This window comes from Rhinatrema bivittatum, chromosome 4 (genome assembly GCF_901001135.1).
Source record: "Rhinatrema bivittatum chromosome 4, aRhiBiv1.1, whole genome shotgun sequence".
Lineage (NCBI taxonomy): Eukaryota > Metazoa > Chordata > Amphibia > Gymnophiona > Rhinatrematidae > Rhinatrema > Rhinatrema bivittatum.
In genome coordinates this window covers 39703432-39728275 of record NC_042618.1, presented here as the reverse complement: position 1 = coordinate 39728275, position 24844 = coordinate 39703432, and the positions used below count along the sequence as shown (strand labels likewise).

The following is a 24844-nucleotide window of genomic DNA, read 5'->3' as shown; positions in this document are numbered from 1 at the left end:
GATGCGTCCTTATTTGATGGAAAATGACCAAAAATGTTTTTCATTCTTCAGTACAATTTTCATTGGATTACTGTAATATAATCCCTACATGATCTCCAATATGTACAAAATTCTGCTGCAAGGGTCGTCTCAGGGACTCCAGTCTGGCAACTTATTTCCCCTATTTTAATTAACTACCACTGGCTCCCTATAGCCTGGCGGATCAAATTCAAGGTTCTTTTAATGATTTTTAAAGGGGTTAATGAATTGGTTTCTTCCTCTTTCCATCCTACTCTAAAGTTCTACCAACGGACCCAGTATGATCTGCATCACAACGTCTGCTCTTTGTTCCTTCATTCAGAAGTATCAGACTAGATGAATCACGTGAACATCTATTTTGTGTCCAGGGTCCCCAATTATGGAATTCTCTACTTACTGAAGTTAAAACAGACTGTATCTTACTGAAATTTAGAAAGATGGTAAAGCCTCTCTTTTTTAATCAAGCACACAATATTACAAGTGCATGATTTAATCATCTTAATCGGTGGTCCTAAATCAGCATTATGCAACTAAGTAGACTCTTTATGTATACGGGGTATTTGTCAGCAATGTAAAGAATGTTTCTGTTTTATTTTATTGTTTTTATTCTTTATTTTATCATATTTTTAAACTGTGTCTTAATATGTATTCAAGACAGTGATGTACTTAATAGTTTTATATTTTTATGATTGTTTCTCTGTAAACCACTTAGAAATTTTGCTAAGTGGTATATAAATAAATATTTTAAATAAATAAATATGAGCTCTGTGCCAATGACATGGACAGAGACCTAGTTGATTTCAGATTCAAGTAAAACAAATGAATTGGTGTCATGGAGATTTTTTGCACCATGAATGACAATGGAAACTTCATAAATGAGGCTATGTTTCACCTCAGCTTTGAGGAGGAGCCTGTTCTAGTGCAGCACTGCATCAACAATCAGCTCTGAGGGGGATGGTCCTGAAAGGGGTCCCCCATACTGCCTGGGCTCCCTTCTTAGAGCCTTGTCTGGCACCACAGGCTTTTTTGCCTCACTCAACCCAACTTAAGGCAGATTCGGAGGCCAGTGCCACGTGGCAGAGCCCTCCCACGCTTATAGGACCATGAGGGGATGTTTCCTGCCTTGACTTCTTGTGCTAAAAGTCTGAGGACGCAGTGGCTCCGCTGCTTGACCTTGCATAGGGGCTTTGGGTTCTTAACCACTGGCACCTTACATGGCGCTTCCAAGGCACGGAACTGCTATACCCTGGGGGACATCTGACCAGAGCTGTGGCAGTTGGAGTCCTGGTCCAGCCACAAGCAGACAGCAGATGGAGTGCAATCCCATGATGGCACCCACATATGCAGATTTTGAATCTGCTTACTGCAGACTTCTTGTCCTTGGGCTTCTCCATGATCTTCAACATCTTATGATTTTTCTATTTTTATATACCTTTTCTTCAGAACTTAAAAAGTTCTGTTTGAGGAGCTGAAAAATTAAAGAATTATGAAGCAAATGGGGCACTAGGCCTCAAAAAGTAGAGAAAATGTTTGAAAGACACTGGGTTATGTCTGTGCAGTAAGCTTGGATGAAGAAAGATCGAGGGGCTCACAAGGCAGTGTGCGCAAACAGGAATTCCCACATTCGCAGAGAGTTGGATCCAAGTCACCCACACATTATGACCAATTTATGCCTGCTTGTTGACAGAGGATGTTAAAGTACTCAACTAGCATAGTGAATAAATCTTATAACTGCAAAATCTATTGTTGCCCTTGAGTTTCTGACCAGCATAAAAAGAAAATGAGAAGACTGACTGCAGGTTATTTTAAAACTGAAGCATTTATGGGGTGCCTTCACCAGTGCTAAAGGTCAAGCTGTGCTGTATTTGTGATGGAAATTAAATAGCACTCCTGCTTGAAGCAAAACCGAGCAAGGAACAGAGTATACAACAGAATTTCTGTGCAAAGAGAAGCTAGAGGCAAAGGGATGGTTACAAGGCAGAGAAGAAATATGAGCTGAAGGTAGATACATTATGAACCACATCAAACATCACCCTGCACTCAAATGTAAATTACACTTTTTCCTCCCCATTTTCTCATGAGGTTGTCTTGGCTGTATCTCACTTTCACCTCCTACAGATAGCATACTCAAGCAACTCAAAGAACCCTTGCTGGCCCAATCATTGATGGGGAGAGAGGGACTGCAGTAACAATCTTCTGGTTGAGACACTTCAGAGGATGTCGTCAGAATCTGGTATAAAACTGGAGAAATTATGAACCTGATAATTTTGTTTTCCTTAGTGTAGACAGATAGACTCAGGACCAGTGGGTTTATGCTTCCCTGCCAGCAGATGGAGACAGAGCAAGCTGATGTCACAGTATATATAACTCTGCAGTGACCCCAGCCTGCCAGTATTCTCTTCAAAAGCAATTGTGGACAGACTAGCAAAAAACTTGATTAAAACATGATTAAAAATAGATAACCAGAACTGTACTCAACCAACCATAAACACTGAACTCACGTAAGATTCTAGGTACCCCAAGCTAGGGACTGGATGAACACTTACCAGTAATCCCCTTGGGACCCACAGCCCACCAGGAGGACTAGTGTCACACTCTTGCGGGAGCCAAGGGTGGGAAACGGAGTCCATCTTTCTACACTAAGGAAAACAAAATTATCAGGTAAGTAATTTCTCCATTTCCTAGTGTGTAGACAAATGGACTGTACCAAAGCTATTCCCCAAGAGGGTGGGAGGCTGCCAGCGGTCCAGTCAACACCGCACATGCAAAAGGCTGCATCCGCCCGGGCCTGCATATCCAGATGATAAAACCTGGGAAAAGTGTGTAAGGAAGACCACGTCGCAGCTTGGCAGATATCAATGGGAGACAACAGACTATTAGACTATTAGACTATTAGAAAAGGAATGATGAATAAAACGGAAAATGTCATAATGCCTCTTTATCGCTCCATGGTGAGACCGCACCTTGAATACTGTGTACAATTCTGGTCGCCACATCTCAAAAAAGATATAATTGCGATGGAGAAGGTACAGAGAAGGGCTACCAAAATGATAAGGGGAATGGAACAACTCCCCTATGAGGAAAGACTAAAGAGGTTAGGACTTTTCAGCTTGGAGAAGAGACGACTGAGGGGGGATATGATAGAGGTGTTTAAAATCATGAGAGGTCTAGAACGGGTAGATGTGAATCGGTTATTTACTCTTTCGGATAGTAGAAAGACTAGGGGACACTCCATGAAGTTAGCATGGGGCACATTTAAAACTAATCGGAGAAAGTTCTTTTTTACTCAACGCACAATTAAACTCTGGAATTTGTTGCCAGAGAATGTGGTTCGTGCAGTTAGTATAGCTGTGTTTAAAAAAGGATTGGATAAGTTCTTGGAGGAGAAGTCCATTACCTGCTATTAAGTTCACTTAGAGAATAGCCACTGCCATTAGCAATGGTTACATGGAATAGACTTAGTTTTTGGGTACTTGCCAGGTTCTTATGGCCTGGATTGGCCACTGTTGGAAACAGGATGCTGGGCTTGATGGACCCTTGGTCTGACCCAGTATGGCATTTTCTTATGTTCTTATGCCTGAGCCCTAGTGGAATGAGCCCTAATTTGAGGAGTCAACAGCTTTCTAGCATCCACATATGCTGCCATGACCACCTCCTTAATCCAATGAGCTATGGTAGCCCGTGAAGCCGGAGCGCCCTGCTTACTCCTGCCATGAAGAACAAACAGGCGATCCGTCTTTCGAAAAGACTCAGAGACCTCCAGATACTGCACCCCAAGACGCTTAACATCCAAGGAGCACAAAAGGCGAAACTCTTCCGCATCTCTGACCTTATCCAGGGGCAGCAAGAAGATAGACTGATTCAAATGAAAGCCCGAGATTACCTTGGGCAAGAAGGATGGAAAAGTATGCAGCTGTAACACCCCTGGAGTCACCCGAAGGAATGGCTCCCAGCAAGACAAGGCCTGCAGCTCAGAAATCTGATGTGCAGAACATATAGCCACTACGAACAATCTTCAAGGTCAACAACCATAAGGAAAGGCTACACAGTGGTCAGAATGTAGGGCCTGCCAAAAAGTCCAGCACCAAATTAAGACTCCACAATGGAACCGGTAACCTCAATGGAAACCTAGGGTGCTCCCCTCAAAAAACAGGCCACATCAGGATGAGACAATAAGGAAATACCATTCATCAGACCTCTGAAACAGGCAAGAAAGAGCCACAACCTGCACCTTCACGGAATTAAGGGCCAAGCCTTTATGCAATCTATCCTGCAAAAAATCCAGAATAAGATGGATCTTAACTGAATGAGGAAGAACACCCTGCTCCTCACACCAGGCCTCAAACTCTCCAAACCTGCACATAAGCCAAGGAAGTGGAGAACGTGCGAGTGCGAAGTAAATTGGCAATCACCACAGAGGAATAGCCACGCCAAACCATAAGAGAATTGAGTCAGATCCTTATGAAGAACTGGTCCCTGCTGAAGCAGATACCTGTGTGATGGAAGACGAAGGGGGGCTTCCACCAGCAGTCATTGCAAATTCTCATACCACGAATGCCTGGGCCAGACCAGCACCACAAAGAGTACTAGCCCCCTGTGGCCTTCGATCTTGCAAATTATCCTTCCCAGCAAAGGCCACAGAGGAAAGGTATAAAGCAATCTATCTTCTGGCCAGACTGGTACGAAAGCATCTATTCCCAGGGTCCATGGATTTCTCCTGTGACTGCAGAAGAGAGGAACCTTATTTCGAGAAGTCACCAGCAGATCTAGGAAAGGAAGGCCCCAGCAATTCACAATCAGCTGAAATACCTCGGCTGACAACACCCACTCTCTTAGGCCCATACTCTCCCTGTTGAGAAAGTCCCCTCTTACATTGTCTTTTCTTGCAGTGTGAGAGGCTGAGATCATCTGCAGATGATCTTCCGCCCATTCCATCTGCTGGTCTATTTCCTGGACACTTGGTGGCTCTTGGGTCCTCACTGGTGACTGATATAGGCCACCGTCATCATCTTGTCTGACATCACTTGAACCGCTTGATTCCGCAGCCTGTAGATGAACTGCGAGCATGCCAGCTGTACCGCCTTGGGCCTCTAGGCAATTGATGTTCCAGTGGGACTCTTTGGCATTCCAGCACCCCAGGCCGTTAACTCCAGACAGTCAGCCCCCCAACCATAGAGATTTGCATCTGTCGTGAGTACCAACCAGGCCGGAGAGAACAAAGGAATTCCCTTTCTCAGATGATCCTCCTGCAACCACCACTGGAGGCGGGAGCAAATTTCCATCGGCAAGTGGAGCCAAATTGCATAATCCTGAGACTACGGGTTCCAACGAGATAGCAGAGAGCGCTGAAGAAGACTCTTATACATCCTTGCCCACGGCACCACTTCCAGGGTAGCTGCCATCAAGACGAGTACCTGTAGGTAGGACCACACCATCGGGCACATGGTGTTCATCAACTGACGCACTTGACATATCAATCTTTGGATCCGAACTTCCAATAGGAAAACTCTGTCCTGTGTCGAACGTACCCCCAGATACTCCAACGACTGGGATGGTTGAAGATTGCTCTTGGTCGGGTTCACCACCCAACCGAGCTCCTACAATAAGGAGATCACCTTGTGTGTCACCAGGAGGCTCTCTTCCCAAGACTTGGCTCGAATTAGCCAGTCGTCCAAATATGGGCGTACCAGGATTCCTTCTTTTCGCAAGGCCACCGTTACCACAATAATCTTGGAAAATGTTCTTGGAGCTGTAGCTAGACCAAAAGGTAGTGACTGATAATGGCATCTCCAACACCGCAAAGTGTAGAAAACGTTGGTGGTCCAATTAGATAGGAATATGAAGGTAAGCCTCTGACAGATCCAAGGAGGTCAGAAATTCCCCCGACTGCACCACCATTATTACAGAATGTAAGGTTTCCATTCAAAAATGAGTCACCTTCAAGTGATGGTTGACCCTCTTTAGATCCAAGATGTGACAAAAGAAGCCCTTCCTGCTTGGGCACAACAAAATACATGGAATATCACCCATACTTTCTGGAGACGTGAGCACCGGAACCACAGCCCTCAGTCTGAGGAGCCTTTGAAGCGTGAACTCCACTGCCTGCTTCTTCTGTGGGGAGTGGCAAGGGGACACCATGAACATGTCCCAAGGAATACTGCGAAATTCCAATGCATACCCTTCACATATCACCTCCAGGACCTACTGGTCCAACATGTCCCCCTATTTCCTGTTCTGGAAGGTGGGTCAGCAAACCTTCATTGGGAAACTCAGTAAGGTCCACCACCAGAGTCCGTTCCTTTCTTGGGCTGCTGGGGTTGAAAGGACTGAGACCTACCAAAAGGCCGAATCCACTGAAAGGTCATTCCTCTGTAGGGACGAAAACGCCTGGAACCCCAGAAACGACCCCTCATACCAAAGGAGAACTGTAACTGTTTCTTATACTCCGGCAACCAAGGCACTGGAGACCTACCCCACTTACTGGCCAGTTTCTCCAACTCGCTCCCAAACAAGAGCGAGCCTTTGAAAGGGCATCTTGGTAAGATTGGCTTTGGAAGCTGTGTCAGCTGACCAACTTCACAACCAGAGTTGACGCCTAGCCGCTATCACCAAAGCCACTCCTCTGGCCAAGATCTGGACCAAATCACAGCCTGTGTCTGCTAAAAAGGCGGCAGCAAGCTCCATAACCGCTCTGGAATTCCCTTCAGACTCATCAACCTCCTGAGAGAGAAGCAGACAAGATCTTGCCACTAGGGCGCAACAGGAGGCAATCTGTAAATTAATCGCCACTGCCTAAAAGGCTTGCTTAAGAATAGCCTCAATCCTTCTATCATGTACATCCTTCAAGGCCGCTCCTCCCTCTACGGGGATAGTTGTCCGCATAGACACGGCACATAGAGCATCCACTTTGGGAAAACGTAAACGCTCTCTCACAAAGCCGGATCCAGGGAGTACAGGCCTTCCAATATCTGACCCCTTTAAAATTTGCTTCTGGAGCATCCCATTCCAGATCAATCAATTCCTGAATGGCATCCAACACTGGGGAAAAAAACAAGAAGCTTTACATAAGGAAACGAAAATGGGATTCTTCCTCAACTGTTTCAAGGTCTGGGAAATCAGGGCCGGTAGTTCATCTCTATGAAAGAATGGCTCGATATGGTTCCAGCCCTGGAGGAATTTTTCCATCTTCGAGGGAATCAGGATCAACCTCATCATCAGTGCCATCCGGATTCCTGTCAGGAACACCTGCAGGAAGCCAAGGCGAGCCCCAGTGCTTACACATAGGACTGGAAGGAGGAGGAGCCACTGGCTGAGGATTCGACTGGAGAGAAATAGGGGAAGCGGAGGACTGCGCCTGAAGACGACTTGTAAGCCTTGAAAAAAGTCCACCCAAGAAAAAGCAGCCGGGTCCAGACCAAGCCCAGAAGGAACTGTAGCTGGTCCCACAGAACTGCCCTCACTAGTGGAGGTGTTACGAATCCGAAGGTGGACCCCTGTTCAGAGGTAAAGTTAGTGCTACCAAAGAGAGAGTCAACCCTCTCTGGTCCCTACCGTCGGAGGGCAAGGCTTGAAGGTTCAGCAGTTGAATGAGGACTTCGCCCTGGAAGCTCGTGGTTCCTCCAGGAGGAGCCCGTAGGAACCCGGCCGCTGGGACTTAGGAGACTCCCTGAAGACTGAAGATGGTCTGGATGCAGGCGCCTCCTGCAGGTCATGGATTCCAGATGGCTGGCGCTTCCAGCAGGTTGAGTCAGTCCAGGAGTAGAAGCCGAAGAGTGGTCAGGAGCCTTTCCAAGGGTCAAAGCCAGGAGAACAGTCAAATCCATTCCAGAATCAAATCAGGAGAATGGTCCGAAGCCAGTCCAGGAGCAAGCCAGGAGAAGGGTCCGCAGCCTGTCCAAGGTCAAGCCAAGAGAAGAACGACAGCCAGTCCAAGGGTCAGAAGCCAAGAAGTAATCCAACGAGGAAGGAGAACAGTAGCGGGACGAAGACCAGGAACGAGGAACACCAGCACTGCTTCCAACTACCAGAAGCCTCAATACCAAGGCAAGGTCTGAGGAGCAGACCTTGCCTTAAATACGAGTCCTAGGAAGGAGCCATGACACTTCCTGTCGTGGTTCCTTTAAATCTTATCTTCAGCCGCGCGCGCTGCTCTAAGTCATCCAGGAGGGGGAGGAGTCGTCCCGGCCGTGCAGGGCCCTGCGGCTGGCCTCAGCAGCACCCATGACCGCGGGGAGAGCGCCGAAGGAGGCTGCCTGCTCCAGCAGGAGCCTCGGAGCTAACCCGACGCTGCGGGTGAGTACTTGGTCCCGGCCGCGGACCGCCGCAGCCGGCGGCCATGACAGTCGCCCCAGTTGCGGCCCGCCACGGCCGACAGCCATAACAGGAGGAGCCAGTCAAGGGAGAATCAAGATCAGCGTCCCCCCAGCCAAGGCTGTGACCAACCCATCATCAGAATGGGAAGAGCCAGGCGTAGCAAAATCCAAGGAAGACAACTCTCCCTGAGCGTCTAAATAGTAGTGACACAGGTTAGAAGTCAGGTCAGGCTGAGAAGCCCTAATATGACAGGCAATACAAATAGGAAGATGCTTATGCTTCTTGCTTACCAGTGCCATTGCTGCGGTAAACGTGTGTCAGAACAGCTTGCACTCAAAAATGAAATGTACCCAAAAATAAAGTGCCTAAAAGAAAGCATGGCATGGCACACACACAACCTGTGCGTCAAGTTAAGCGCGTAAAAAAGTTTGTACCTTCCACGTGGCGTGCAAGAAAAAAGCCTAAGTGCAGGGCATTGCCCACCAGAGGCCACGCACCCCCCAGGCTGCCCAGTTTCCTAACCCCAATAGGAGTGGGAACGAACGTCGGCACGACGTGCCAAGAACTGAAGTCTGAGGAAGTCCTGAAACTTCTCTGTCACTGATTCAGGTAAAACTTTATTTTTTTTTTTTTATAAACCTTACCTGAGCTTAGTGCTTACCAGCTGAGTACAGAGACTGTCTCCGGCTGTGGGAGGAAAGGGTATCTGCTGTCACGACCAAACTCTGTCTCCTGCACCTGCTGCCTTTCAGCTGAATTAGCAGCTAAGTTCTCGCCAGGAAACCCAGCTACCGGACCAAGGCACCCATCTGAGGGACCATGGAAATCACCTCAGGAATTCTCAACTGGGGGAGGGAACTTTAGGTATCACCGCAGGAGAGGAAGGCTTTCTTGTCCTGAATTTAGAATTTCAAATTTCTCTTTTCAAAAAGCTCAAAGCAATCCCCATAAGGAGATGCACATCCACCATCTGCTGAAGACGGAGAATACTAGCAGGCTGGGGTCACTGCAGGGTTATATATACTGTGAAGTCAGCTTGCTTCGTCTCCATCTGCTGGTAGGGGAGCATAAACCCACTGATCCTGAGTCCATCTGTCTACATGCTAGGAAAATGTTCTTTTAGCCAGCCAGCCAGCTAGTGGGTGTCGCTCTTGATTGATGGCTGGAACTCCCACCCTGTCACTGACACTGTAGCAAAACTGCTGTTATTTCAACAAGCTTAATTCTGAAATGAGGTATTATGTCCTGACTAATGCTCTTTTCCCATTCTGCATCTATGGGGAAAAAGCTTTGTGAATCAGGTTCTATGAAGCCATCATGACATCACTGTTAAAGAAAAGTTCTCTCTCCATCTGGCCGATACAGTAAAAACCGCGGGAGAGCCGGCACTCCGAGGCAAGCGCCCGCTCAGGCCACTCTCCTGGGCGCGCAATAGAGTATTTAAATGAGGGCCTGCAGTAAAAGGAGGCGCTAGGGACACTAGCGCATCCCTAGTGCCTACGTTTTGACAGAAGCGGCGGTTGTCAGCGGGTTTGACAGCCGATGCTCAATTTTACCAGCATCTGTTCTCGAACCTGCTGACAGGCACGGGTTTGGAAAACGGATGCCGGCTAAATTGAGCATCCGTCTTCCAACCTGTGGGCCGCGGGCAGATTTTAAATTCTTTTTAAAAATTTTTTTTTAATTTTGGGGCCTCTGACTTAATATCGCTATGATATTAAGTCGGAGGGTGTACAGAAAAGCATTTTTTTCTGCTTTTCTGTACACTTTCCCTGTGCTGGCCGAAATTAACTCCTACCTTTGGGCAGGCGTTAATTTCTGAAAGTACTTTCTGTATTGCGCGGGAATAACTAATAGGCCCATCAACATGCATTTGCATGTTGCGGGCGCTATTAGTTTCGGGGGGGGGGGGTTTGGCTGCGCGTTTTCAATGCGTTATTACCCCTTACTGTATAAGGGGTAAAAATAGCGCGTGAAAAACGCGCGACCAAACCGGGGCTATACTATACTGTATCGGCCCGCTTGTTAGCTAGATTGTATGCCATGTACAATTCATTGTACAAACACAATTATACATATTTTTCAAAATCTAGAATATTACAAACACAATAGATCTGAGATTTTAAGCAAAAACTATATAATTTGTCTTATTTTTACATCACATTCAGTACTTACCTTTGTCTCTAGAGAATTACTCCATTCTTTCATTAGATTGACATGCTGCACTGCTGAGCTAGATTCATGAGCTTTAATTTGCTGTTTTGTTCCCTGTAAAAACAAAAAAAAATTAAATTTTTAGGACAGTGTGTGAAACAAAATGCAAAGAGAATTTGACATAAGAAAAAGTAACCAAAATATATTTTGATTGTCTGCTATTAATTATAGTGGTGTATATGTCAAAGGTCACTGTAACCAATATATATTTTGTGCAGCATTTTGAAAACTCCAAAGATAAAGAGTAACATCCACGCTGTATAAATCTTTTACTGAAGGTTGAGTCAAGGACAGGCTGAGCTAGACCTGGTTTGGCCCCATTGCATCTATGAACTTGTATTTCCAATTTTTCCAGGGGAAAGACATGAACTGGCTCAGCTTGTTCCTGATGACCTGGAGTTATATGTTAATCCTACTGAAAGTCTATAAGCAAGCCTTTGAAATTCACAATAACCTGTGGGACATCCATGTATCAGAACCATGTTTAAATTAGATCTGCTTGGTCGCTGTGACGTCACTAAAGAGCTTACAAATGCACATACAAAAAGCAGGATGAATCTGACACCAGTGGGTGTGATGAACAGGTCAGTGTTCCCAATGAGATGCTCACAGCAGCTCTGTGCAATTATAAAGGGGCTGTTTTAAAGAAGTTCAACTTAAGAGAAAACGCTGCAACAGATACATGGTAAGTGCAGCTGCTTGGCACATGGACTTCTAAAATATTACTGTGCATAATAGGTGCAGTTTTCTAGTTTAGTTCAAACACACAGGCCCATTATTTAGCAACATCAATACATCTCAGTACTAGCAATGAAGGGGTTCTCACCAGCTGTAACCACTAGGTTAACTGCTTCATTAACATAAAAATGTATCAAAGTGCCCCCCCCCTCCACCACATCAGTGGCGTACAGTCCTACAGAGAACCGCAACTACCAAAGATTAACTGTATGATAAATTCCACCATTTCCATGTACGAGGACACAAATGTCTCATGTGTTCAGATATACCAGGGTGCATACTGAGCAAGGGCCTTACTTCCAAATTCATATTTCAAAAGTTTACAACTGCAGTTGAGGATCTGAGCCAAGACAATCGACTGAAGGAGATTTTTGGTGCAAGGGAACCAGTCAGTCAATCCAGGCTCCTCTTTGTCTTCTTTCTTGCAGCCTTGGGGGTGTGCCCCTCTTGCTGGCGCATAGCTGCTCCTCTACACCGCACCGTAGTGCATTTTAGTATTTCTTACTATAACCAATTTTGATTCTGTAAGGAAGCCATTTTTTTTTTGCCTCCGTTAGCTCCTGTTTTTCTATACAAATGTAGTTTTTGTTAGACATGCTGATGTATTGTTTACATTATACACCCTTCTTTCCCTCTATAGTTCTAATTTATACAGGCAACATGCACAATTTACTAGGACCTGGTATGTCTACTGTGGCAGGAGAAAAACAATCAACAGGGGTGGGAAAAAAAAAAAAAAGCAAAGAGTTAGCATCTCTACAATAGTACAAAATCAATCTCTCAGCTTTCAGGGTAGATTAAAACAGGCCTTCAAGCTGATTGGCTCAGATGTTGGCTAGGCTGAAATGCTCCCCACAGCTGCACAGCGATAAAATCCAGCCCTACACAGGCCTGCCATCTTAGAGAAAAGACACTTACTAATACAAAGTTATTTTCTTGCTAATTTCAGGACCACCATCTTGGTGTTTTGTTTTTTTTTAATTCCCCACCAAGCCCTGAGAGTACTGCTGCAGGTGTGCAGGTCTCCCCCAACAGACTTGGCAACTGGAACACTGCTTCAAAACTATGCATAACAAAAACTTTTGATTGTTTTTTTTTTCCTGAGTGCATAACACATTCTATTACTCTAGGCCCATGGGAAGCATTTTGGCACTGCAATACTCCTCCTCCCATCAATGTTGGGAGTTAATTCATTCCAAGGGCACTCTACCACTACATGATTTCATTTTTATTAATTCAGTAGAGAAAAGCAATCTAGGATGCTGCACTCTTTGAGTTTAGAAGTAGTATTTTCGGTCTGATTTTCAAAGCAGCTTACATGCATGAAAACAGGGGACTGTGCACATTAAAAGTATGTGTGTAACCTGGTTTCAGGTGTGCTTTTTAAGTGCACTGGAGTAGCCGCTACAGAGGATGAAATTGAGGCATACTTTCGTATTTTCAGAAGCATTTTGTGAATTTTCAAAAGCTGTGCATGTAAAAATCAGCACATGTGCATGTAAATAGCATGTACTCGGGTATATATAAACCTCGAACATACATGCATAAGTAAGGGTTTGCGAGTCAATTAGTGCGTGAAAAATTGGGGTGGGCCGGGGCATTCCCAGGCAAGTAAGTTGCTATTTTATAAGCAATTTATGCATATAGATTTGGCAGCTTGCTTGTGTATATTTATACCTGCTCTGGATCGGGAGTAGGTGATCATAAACGTGTTAAAAGTGAAATACTGTCTGGATGGAGTGAATTTAGGCTGAAGAGCCAGAAGTGTCTCGATGACCTGCAGATGGACTGAGTTTATGGTTTTATTCATTTTATATACCGTTGTATCGGACAAGACTTCACAACGGTTTACAATCGTGTTAAGTAAGAAAATACATTGGATACAATAAATAATGATAACAGCTAAAAAAAACTATAAAAGAAAAAGAAAGTCCTTAATATAGCTGTTAAAATTATCTAAAACTATAAGAGAAAAAAAAAAAACATCCTAATGTAAAAGCATACAAAATATAAAACAAATTATCAAATTGCAATATTAACCTAACATATTAAAAGCTAGAAAGATAAAAGATAGACAAGCTTGCAGGTGGCTGTCATTCATTCTCTGAATATGCATGTTTAAAAAGCCATGTTTTAAGTTCTGCTTTGAATTTCTTTTTGTCCTCTTGTAACCGTATTTGCGTAGGAAGGGTGTTCCAAAACTTGGTGCCCGCAATCGAAATTGCTCGCTCCCTTACTTGGCTGAGTCGCACCGACTTTATAGTTGGAAACAATAACAACCCCTTATTTGCTGACCTCAAGTTTTTTTTGTGGAATATGCAAATTTAATGAGGTATTAAGCCATTCCGTTCTTTGACCATAAATTAAGTTATGAACTATACGTACAGTTTTGTATTGTATTCGATAATTGACCAGTAGCCAGTGCAAAGAGATCAGGATAGGTGTGATGTGATCACACTTCCTGTTTCCAGTTAATATCCTGGCGACAGCATTCTGCAATTCTTGTAGGGGGGCCTAATGGTGGATTGTGGCAACCCCAGAAGTAATGCGGTGCAATAATCGACGTTAGCAAAAATTAAAGCTTGTAGCACAGTCCTGTAGTCATTATGATCCAAAGCGGTTTCATTCTTCGCAAAGTTAAAAGTTTAAAATAGCCATCTTTTAATTTATTGGAAATGTGTTTTCTTAAATTGAGTTCAGTGTCTATTCTCACTCCAAGATCTCTGAGATACAATGAGGGTACTATCTTAATATTATTTTCAAAATCAAGAATATCAGTTTTTTCCATATTTAAAATCAGTTTCATATGGTGTAAAAGTTGTTTGATAGTGGTTAGGTAAACTGTAATGATTTTATACGTTTGTTCTAATGTGTCTTCAATTGGGACCAAGAACTGTATATCGTCAGCGTATATAAAAAAATTTAAACTAAGACCATTAAGTAGTTGGAAAATAGGCAATAAATAAATATTGAAAAGAGTAGTAGAGTATTGATCCCTTCAGGACCCTGGTTTCGAGAGGGATTTTCTTGGAGATCGAATTTTTAATTTTTACCTGAAAAGTGAACTGGTAGACTAATTGGTAAACTAGCAATTATTGCCATGCACATGTTGGAAAATCTCTCGATTCAATGTGTAAAACCTGACTTACAGGAGGTAAATGCAGATAAAATCTCCACACATTTCTTTTAAGTTATATATAAAAATACCTGGAAGTTGCGTATTACTTATCCAGATAAATTCTGATTTATCTGGCTAACTCTTGAAAGCAGAACTTATCCAGACAAGTTACTATTTATCAGGCTAAGTAGCAGCAAAGTTGCTATTTAGCCAGATAAGTCTAAAAAGCACTACTTATCCAGCTACATGACTTAACCGGATATGTAAAGAAGTCATTTTTAAGATGTATCTGGCAAAGTAGTGGCTTTGCGGCTACTTAGCCAGATAGATCAGAACTTATCCGGATAAGAGTAATTAGGTGAATTTTAAAAGCCCGGTGCAGACCAAAACTGGGAGATACATGCACAAGTTGGGCTGGCGCATACCGAGTGGATTTCATAAGCTACCTTTGTACGCACATATCTCCTGCTTCGCGCACAAATAAAACGTTACGAAAAAGGGGTGGAGCATGGTCTGGGCAGGGCCGGTCAAGAATTAAGCGCGTAAATACTTATGCACACTGGTACACACAGGGGTCCACGGCCACGTAACTTTACTTCTGCTACGGATGATGTGTAAGTGTTAATGGAGGGGAAGGGAGGCTATTAAACTAGGGGTGGCATGGAAGTCCTATCCCTTAACTGGGTGAACTGGGAGCGAACTGAGAAAATGGCAAATGGCGTTTGCATGTGTCCCTTGTAAAATGTGCCCACTTACGCGGTAGATTCGGGATTTGCGTGCACATGCGTGCGTCCATTTAAAATTGAACACACGTGTACGCACATCCAGGCTAACATATACGAGCTAATGTTATAAAATGGACACGTCTCTGGGCGTGGGCCAATGAATGCGAGAACATGTGCGCGCCTGCATGCCTGTTTAAAAGTTACCATCAATACCTATCTGTGTGTTTTGTTTTGTTTTTTTTTACATGCGCGCACATGTTGTAGGGTACATGTGTGGATATTTTGCAATCTGCTGCTGTTTGGAAGTTATTCTGCCTGTGTGTAAGTTACCATGCACAAGTTACACCCTACTTGGAACAGGTGCAACTTTCTGTGCACACAATTCTGTGTCTACCCGGACAATTAGGTCTGCATTGAAAATCCTTGGTAAAAACTTTACTACTATAAAGGGAGTTCTAAAAATACCTTCCCTATTGTATTACATCACTTCCCCAAAACTTAATTCATGACTTTTCATGGTTTCATCAGTCAAAGGTCTAGCAAAGGTCTTTTGAGGTGAGCAGTGCTTTTGTTTAATTTACCTTTGGAGCCTGATACTAGTTCTCTAGAGATGAAGGTATATATTATTGTACATGTGATATACTGTTCATGCCAGAACCTTCTGATACAGATATATATTATTGTACATGAATTAAATGCACTAAAGACACTTTATAAAATTAAGGACTACAACATTGTTTCTTAGCTTAATTTTGACTTAGTTAAGCGCAACTGTTACCTGAGCCCGAGAAATACCTTCCTCATACTTCTAACTGAATGCTTACTCATAACAAATAGACTATGAAGAGGCAGCAAATGCTTATCTGATCTGAATCTAAAAGTGCTAACAACTATAACTTAACATGCATAGGTAGAGCATGGACAAAGAATATATGTATTCCAGATCTTGAATATGTAAAAATATCTTCTTTGGAGATCATTCAAAACTTTTCTATTCACTGCTCCATACTGTAGTCTAGCTCTCAGTTGCACACGGATAGGTAGTGTATTTCAAACTGTGTGGCTGAAAGACAACTACAAGGTAATGGGAATATTCTGGATGGTGTCCAGTGTACCTAACTTCTGTACATAGAATATGCAGGCTCCATATATATACACAGACACATAAAGGAAATACTCAGTATACACTGTACATAGTGGCACATTTACATACATAAAGAGAACGATTTGTAATACATAAGACAAAGTACAGGGATATAATACTATTTTATTTATTTATTTATTTATTGCAGCTAAGGGAGAAACCATGGGAACTGTCTACAAATATTAGATGCTTCAATCCTTCTTTAACCAACTAATGAATAAAATAGTTAATTCTTTGTAGGGCATCACTACTGGACCAATGGAAGGATTTTCCAAAGATAAAATACGTGACCAGTAGCAACCGCACAGGTTCTTTGCACGTGATCAATGTGATCTCAAAAGCTTTTTTATGATCATCATATTTGGATAATCCTTATGTGCGAGTTAATAAAAGGCATCACAACCTAGAAGGAAGCCCATTTTCTCCAGGACCAAATTACGTGTACTACAGGAAACATGAAGTACAGCCACTTGCACAGCAGCCCTCCAGGAAAAAGACTGACAAATGTAAGCTTCCCCTCCACATTTCACTTCTTTATCATGCTTTACCCACTATTGAGCTATTAAAGGGATTTAATGAAATAATTTTTTCAAAGCATCAGGTCTTTGGGATGAAGTTAAGAAGCTCCTGAGATGATGAATATATAGATAACATCTGTGTTATACCTGTACTTGGGCAACGGATATTATTTCTAACTTTAAAAAGACTACAAATTAATCTGCCATTAGTTTAAAAAAATATATCATATGTATAAATATTTTATTGCACAGTAGAAACTGTAGCATGGGGTTTGATGCACAAAAAGATAAATCTCAATGCTTATTTTCACATTACAGTTATAATTATGTGCAAATACTGGTGCATAAAAAGATTCTTCTCATTTAATTTTGTATTCTTTTTGGAATTTGTTTTGTCTTCAGACTGCACAAAGATGTCTCGCCATCACTGATACATCAAGACATTAAAGCGCTACAAACAGCAGCTAGAGTGCACATCGCTTGTGCCATTCACAGCCACTGCAGAGTTCTGTCTCTTACCAGAGACCTCAAAAAACATTTCTAAGAGGCTGTTATAAGTACTTACTATCGACTTAAGGAAGACGTTATAATTCTTATATACTGACCTTAAAACTGCATCCATAACGTTTAAAACTACAGGTACTTGGGGCATTAACACATTCTGACAAATGTGCATTCAACTGCAATAGGAAAAAAAAGTGAGTTTGGTATACACAGATAAGGATGCAAGCTAATGCTTAACATACAGTTACTACAAATTCTCTCTTTTGCACTATGTAGGACATTTAGAAACATACATATGGGTATATTCTGTTCCAGCAACACAGACCTGGCTAATCCGCATTTTCTGGGGACCAAAAATAGAGTGGCAACCAATCTTACAGGGCCCAGAGGCTTTTTTAGTTTTTATTCTAAACTTGTTCTAACCCACACAGAAATGCTTTGGAATACCCAAGTCTGCATGTAGTAACATATAATCTACAAATAGCATATTTAACTTCTGGCTGGGAGCATGCAGTTTGCAGTGGCAGGTGAAATAAACACATTTAAAAAAGCTCAAATGCACACACAAAAGAGTAGAAATAATAGGGTATGGAAGACAATGAAATTGCAGTAGGACCATAAGATATCCCACCAATATATACTCTATTCTACTCCATCTTCTTAACATAATAAAACACTTGTATCAAGGCACATTGCAGATCCCCTTAACCCATTTTTGAAGGAGACACCATTTTACAAGAGAGAGAAAATTCCTCTCCATTAATTTTGAAAAAGGCTGTGCTGATTTTCAGAGCATCTATCAAGTTATGAGGTGAAATCACACATTTCAAGAGATTTTAAATATGAACACAATAAAAGTCAGGGTAATTAACTGAACATCAGTTAGTATTTCATGCCTACTTAAACTGAAGCCATTTTTTCTGTTTCATGCTCTAAGTAAAACCAGTAATACAAACTGGAAGTATCACCGCTAGAAACAGTTGAATACAACATAAGCTAATACTAGTCAATGCCTGTTTTGTTAACTACTTACAGCAGCTGGGGCCTGTGGGCACTAGTGCTCAGGGAGCATAATTGAGAGCAGAAGTGATGATATAGCAAAATTGCTTACCTTGTAATAGGTGTTATCCCAGGACAGCAGGATGTAGTCCTCACATATGGGTGACATCGGTAATGGAGCCCTATGTACGGAAAACTTCTGTAAAAGTTTCTATGAAACTTTTGACTGGCACCAGAGTGCCTACTGAGCATGCCCAGCATGTCATGATATTCCCTGCCACAGGGGTCTCCCTTTAGTCTTTGTTTGTAGCAAATAGCGTTAGCCAAAAATAAAACAATAAAACGTATCGGACCCAACTCCGCGGGGTGGCGGGTGGGTTTCGTGAGGACTACATCCTGCTGTCCTGGGATAACACCTATTACAAGGTAAGCAATTTTGCTTTATCCCAGGACAAGCAGGATGCTAGTCCTCACATATGGGTGATTAGCGAGCTAGAGGCTGATTCATTCGGTGCTGAAACGACTGTAAGGTATTGTTATTGGAATGAATCAGTCGAAATCCCAGCAGGTTGGATGAAGAAGGAGTTGGGGTTAAACTGGAAACAAGTTCTTTAAGACAGATTGTCCATATGCTGAATCTTGTCTTCCCTCTTTGTCTAGACAGTAGTGAGCTGCAAAGGTGTGAAGAGAACTCCATGTTGCTGCTTTACAAATGTCCAGAATAGGTACAGAGCGAAGGTGTGCTACTGAGGTTGACATTGCTCTGACTGAATGTGCGTTTACTCGCCCTTGGAGAGTAAGGCCTGCTTTTTCATAACAAAATTGTATGCAATCTGCTAGCCAGGTTGACAGAGTATGCTTACCCACTGCTTTACCTGGTTTGTTTGGATCATAGGACACAAACAGCTGATTTGATTTTCTTTGGGCTGCAGTGCGGTTTAAATAGAAAGATAACGCACGCTTACAGTCCAAAGTGTGTAAGGCTCTCTCTCCCTGGTGAGAGTGAGGCCTAGGAAAAAATGTAGGTAAAACTATGGTTTGGTTTAAATGAAATTCCGTGACAACCTTAGGAAGGAATTTTGGATGTGTACGGAGGACTACTCTGTCATGAAGGAACTTCGTGAAGGGTTCGTAAGTTACTAGGGCCTGCAGTTCACTGACCCTTCTAGCTGATGTAATGGCTATGAGAAATACCGTTTTCCAAGTAAGGAATTTAAGGTCACAGGTATTTATGGGTTCAAATGGAGAACGCATAAGCTTGGTTAAAACTACGTTCAGGTCCCATTGAATGCTTGGGGAATGAATTGGAGGTTTAATGTGAGTTAGGCCTCTCATGAATTTACTGACGAGAGGCTGCGTGGAGATCGATGCATCTCCTAGCTTGTTATGATAAGCTGAGATTGCACTTAAGTGTACCCTTACAGATGACGTCTTAAGACCAGAGTCTGAGAGATGGTAAAGGTAATCTAGTAGCGAGGTAGTGGGGCAAGTGAAAGGATCTAAATCTTTCTGAGTGCACCATAAAGTAAACCTTTTCCATTTGTAGGAATAATTCTTTCTAGTGGAAGGTTTACGTGCAGCTATTAGTACCTGAGATATATTAGTTGAAAGGTTGAATGGTTGTAAGATCAGGCTTTCAACATCCATGCTGTCAGGGACAGGGATTGAAGGTTGGGATGGCGCAACTGACCCTGTTCCTGAGTTATGAGATTGGGAGCTACTCCCAGGCGAATTGGATCCCTGACTGAGAGATCTAGCAGTGTGGGGAACCATACTTGTCGAGGCCAATATGGGGCTATGAGTATCATTGTCCCCTTGTCCTGTTGTAGCTTTACTAAGGTTTTGGTTATGAGCGGTATTGGTGGATACGCGTATAACAGGCCTGAGTTCCAATGGCGGGCAAACGCGTCCTTTGGTAAGCTGTTCTGCCGGAAGAGGAGAGAGCAGTAATTGTTCACCTTGTAGTTCAGATGTGACGCAAAGAGATCTATTGTTGGTTGACCCCAGCGTTGAAATATCTTGATTGCTAACGCTGGGTCGAGGGACCACTCGTGTGGTTGAAAGTGACGGCTGAGGCGATCCGCTACTGTGTTGTGGATGCCTGCTAGGTAGGTGGCCCGTAGTAGAATTGAGTGTGCTAGGGCCCAGTCCCATATTTGAGCCGCTTCCTGGCAAAGGAGGTACGAGCCCGTACCACCCTGTTTGTTGATGTACCACATGGCTACTGTATTGTCCGTTTGGATCAGAACAGTCTTGTGTGAAAGGCAGTCCTTGAATGCATATAGAGCATAGCGTATAGCTCGAAGCTCCAGGAAATTTATCTGAAAGGAAGCTTCTTGCTTTGTCCACTTGCCCTGTGTTTTCAGATGAGCAATGTGCGCTCCCCATCCCAAGGTGGACGCATCTGTAGTTAAAGTCACTTGTGAAACTGGTTGTTGAAAAGGTAGGCCTTTGAGCAAGTTGAGTGGTGATGTCCACCAGAGAAGGGAATACTTCAGCTCTGGTGTTATCTGGATGTGAGTGGACAGTGGTTGAATGGCTTGAATCCATTGAGATTTGAGTGTCCATTGCATTAGTCGCATGGTCAGTCTGGCCATGGGAGTGACGTGAACTGTTGAGGCCATGTGTCCGAGTAGGATGAGGCACTGATGAGCTGTGACTGTATATTGATTGCGAATAGAATGTACTAGGAGAACGAGCGATTGAGCCCGGTCTTTCGGAAGAAAAGCCTTTGCTGTGATGGTGTTGAGATCTGCACCTATGAACTGCAACTGGTGAGATGGTGTGAGATGGGATTTGTCGTAATTGATGAGAAATCCCAAGGAGTGAAGCAATCTTATTGTGAGATGGAGAGAAGTGACAGCTCCGCTCTGTGTATGACTCTTGATGAGCCAATCGTCCAAGTAGGGGAACACATGTACTTGTTGCTTGTGAAGATGTGCCACCGCTACTGCTAGACACTTTGTGAACACTCGAGGTGCTGAGGCAAGGCCGAAAGGTAGCACCCTGTATTGGAAGTGTTGACCTTGTACCAGAAATCGTAGGAACTGTCGATGAGGTGGAAATATGGGAATGTGAGCGTAAGCGTCTTGAAGATCCAGAGAGCAGAGCCAATCTCCTTTTTGAAGAAGAGGTAGCATGGTGCCTAAGGACACCATCCTGAATTTTTCCTTCTTTAAAAATTTGTTGAGATTTCTTAGGTCCAGGATAGGACGTAGACCCCCGGTTTTCTTTGGAATGAGGAAATATCGGGAGTAGAATCCTGTGCCCCACTGAGGCCTGGGAACTCTTTCGATGGCCTTGGCAGTCAGGAGGGTAGATAATTCTGCTTGCAGGATTGTGTAATGATGAGACACTGTCCAAGACGGAATAGGGGGATTGTCTTTTGGTACAGTGAGGAAGTCCAAGTGGTACCCCTGAGATATGATTGAGAGTACCCATTGGTCTGTAGTGATGGAGGTCCAAGTTTGAAGATGGTGAGCAACTCGGCCTCCAACCGGTACTTGTGGATAGGGATTTTGATAATGACTCATGCCCTCTGGTTGAACTTCAAAATCCGGAAGTGGACGCCGCAGGCGGAGGTTGTTGAGGCCTAGCAGGTCTTTGGCGAGGCTGAGACCGTTGAGCAGGTCTTTGTTGTCTGGGCCTGGCTACTGGCGGATAATACCGCCTAGGGCGGTAATATGGCTTTCTTTGTTCCCTTCTTGGAGGCCTCCTTGAAGGTTGATGTACCTCTTGTGGCAGCTGAGAAAGCTGTTTGAGGGTTTCTGTATGGTCCTTGATGGTGGCTACTGCCTCCTTGACCTTATCGCCAAAGAGGTTCTCTCCTAAGCAAGGCAGGTCCGCCAAGCGCTCCTGTACTTCTGGTCTGAGCTCTGATGATTTAAGCCAGGCCCATCTTCTCGCCGTTATTCCAGCTGCAGACAATCTGGAGGTTGTCTCGAATGAATCATACGTGGCCCGAACCTCGTGTTTCCCTGCCTCTAGGCCCTTATGTACTAGGTTTTGAAAACCTTCCAGAAGATGGTCAGGTAACTGCTGAGACAGGGATTCAACTTGCTTCCATAGGTCACGCTGGTACTGGTTCATAAAAAGCTGGTATGAATTTATTCTAGCTACCAGCATAGCAGCTTGGAAGATTTTTCGACCAAGATTGTCCAAGAACCTATTATCCTTTCCAGGAGGTATGGAGGCGTGTTGCTTTAATCTTTTGGCCTTCTTTTGGGCCGACTCGACCACCACTGACTGATGCGGTAGTTGAGTTTTTTGGAACCCCGGGATGGGTTGTACTAGGTAAGTGGCATCCGCCCGCTTATTAACAGCTGCCACCGACCCAGGGTGTTCCCATATCCTGTACATAAGTTCTTGTAAAACTTCATGAACAGGAATAGCAAGAATTTCCTTGGGAGGGTCTACGAATTGAAGCACCTCCAAGGTTTTTTGTCTGCTGTCCACTTCAGAGATGAGAGAAAAGGGAATTGTTTGAGACATCTCCTTAATAAAGTTGGAGAAAGAGAGATCCTCCGGTGGTGACTTTCTTCTATCTTCTGGGGGAGAAGGCTCAGAAAGGAGGTCTTCATCCGAGGAGAATTCTTCGTCACTATCATCCAGAGGGAGCTCCAACGGCCTAGTAGGCTTAGTTGGCATTTCAGAAAGTGGAGTCTGAGGTCTGAGGGGTGGTGGGACACCCGAAGGACCTGGTATTGGCTCTTGACTGTCATCTACATCTATAGGATGTGGTAGAGATGAGAAGCAATGTATTAGTGAGTCCAGCTTGTCCATCAATGGTTGAAAAATGGACTCTTGAGAAGGCATCGAAGGTGCCATCGGGATCGATGGCCGTGGTGGAATCGATGGTACCCGGGGAATCGGCAATGCTGAATCCGGTGGCTGCGGCCTAGGTAGAACCGGCAATGGAATCGGCGCCATCGAGGAGAGCGGTGATTTCCTTGGCATCGGTAGTGAAGGAATCGGTGATGGAACCGGAGATCCTCCTATGACCGGTGTCGATGGCAGAACCGGAGTGGCAGGCCGTGGCATCGCCTCGATAAAGGCATCCTTAACCGCTTGACGTATGTAACTGTCAAGTTCCGCCCGCATGGATGATGTGAACAGAGCACCCATGGGGGGAGGCGGTGGTGGCGACAGTAGTACGACCTCAGGGCCCTGAGGAGGTACGATTCCTTCCGCCGGAATCGGCGAGGGTTGGCCTGTCGGTGGCTCGGAAGCCTTACTTTGGAGCCGGGCTTTCTTACTCGGTGCCCCGTCTTCCGCCGATGGCTCGCCGGGTATCGGAGCGATGGTTGCTGGTTGCGGCCTGCGATGCCGATGGCGATGTTTATCTTTTTCGCGCCCTTTTTCGCTACTCGATGTGGACGCTCTGGACGATGGTGAGGGGGAGGAAAAAGGAGCGTCTCCCGAGTCACCGGAGTGACGTTTCTTCAAGACCACTTTCCTAATCGCCCCAGCCGGAGACGATTGTGTGGAAGTAGATGGAGCAGTAATCAGTTGAATTTTGAATAATTGCTCCATCTTGTCCATCCGTAGACGTCGACCTTTCGAGGTCATCGTAGCGCATAAGGGACAATTTTTTACATCATGACCTTCACCAAGGCAAAGTACACAGTCTTGGTGAGGGTCTGTAATAGACATATTTCTCGCGCATTTCGGACATTTTTTAAAACCTGTAGCCATTTTGTGGCCGGGCAGCCGTCGACGGCCTAAGGCTCAGGTAAATTTTGTTTTTAGTCAAAAAACGGCACGGAACCGCGAGAACGGGAAAAACTCACCGCGATGATCAAACTAAGGGAGACCCTCTGCGGTTGAAGTTTTTTAAAGCTTTCCGTAAGGAAAATATGTGGAGAATCCCACAGGACTCCTGATAACCGCGAGGCTAATTGCTTCGCGGAAAAAAGAAGACTAAAGGGAGACCCCTGTGGCAGGGAATATCATGACATGCTGGGCATGCTCAGTAGGCACTCTGGTGCCAGTCAAAAGTTTCATAGAAACTTTTACAGAAGTTTTCCGTACATAGGGCTCCATTACCGATGTCACCCATATGTGAGGACTAGCATCCTGCTTGTCCTGGGATAAAGCATTTTATGTCCAGCCTCCTCCTGCAGCAGCTCTTCATCCCAAGCTGAGCACTTCTCCAGCAATTAACGATTTGAAATCTGCATCTCTAACGTTTTATTTAAGGATGGATTTACTAAGCTTTTTTCCCCCATAGACACAATATGGTAGAAAAGTTTTCGTAAATCAGGCCACTAGTACCATCTACTAGGCTAAATACTAAACAGATCAACAAGTCTGGCACAGGTAAGCAGCATACCCAGAACACACATGCAAGGAAGGAATTAGCAGAACAGGCACAGATGGTAAAAAGAATACTCCGCTGAATAACCTCTGGAATGTAACATTGCTGTATTTCATAGGGTAGCTTTCACAGCCACTCAGAGAACGTGTCTCCCAAATGCTGCACCAGCAGATATCCCTGCGTCCACTCTGCGGCATACCATTTCCAGGTTATTTCAGGTGTAACGATTTGTCTTGT

General features: G+C 44.2%; 1 protein-coding gene across 2 annotated transcripts in view; it reads right to left on the bottom strand.

The window, feature by feature from the left end:
* TRAF3 (TNF receptor associated factor 3) overlaps positions 1 to 24844 on the bottom strand; it is a 233393-nt gene that overhangs the window by 22467 nt on the left and 186082 nt on the right. For both annotated transcript variants that reach the window (XM_029597994.1, XM_029597993.1), the window contains exons 7-8: positions 17394 to 17468; positions 10507 to 10599 (exon numbers count right to left, since the gene is read on the bottom strand). In XM_029597994.1, the coding sequence (XP_029453854.1) occupies positions 10507 to 10599; positions 17394 to 17468 (168 nt within the window). The remainder of the gene's footprint in view (positions 1 to 10506; positions 10600 to 17393; positions 17469 to 24844) is intronic.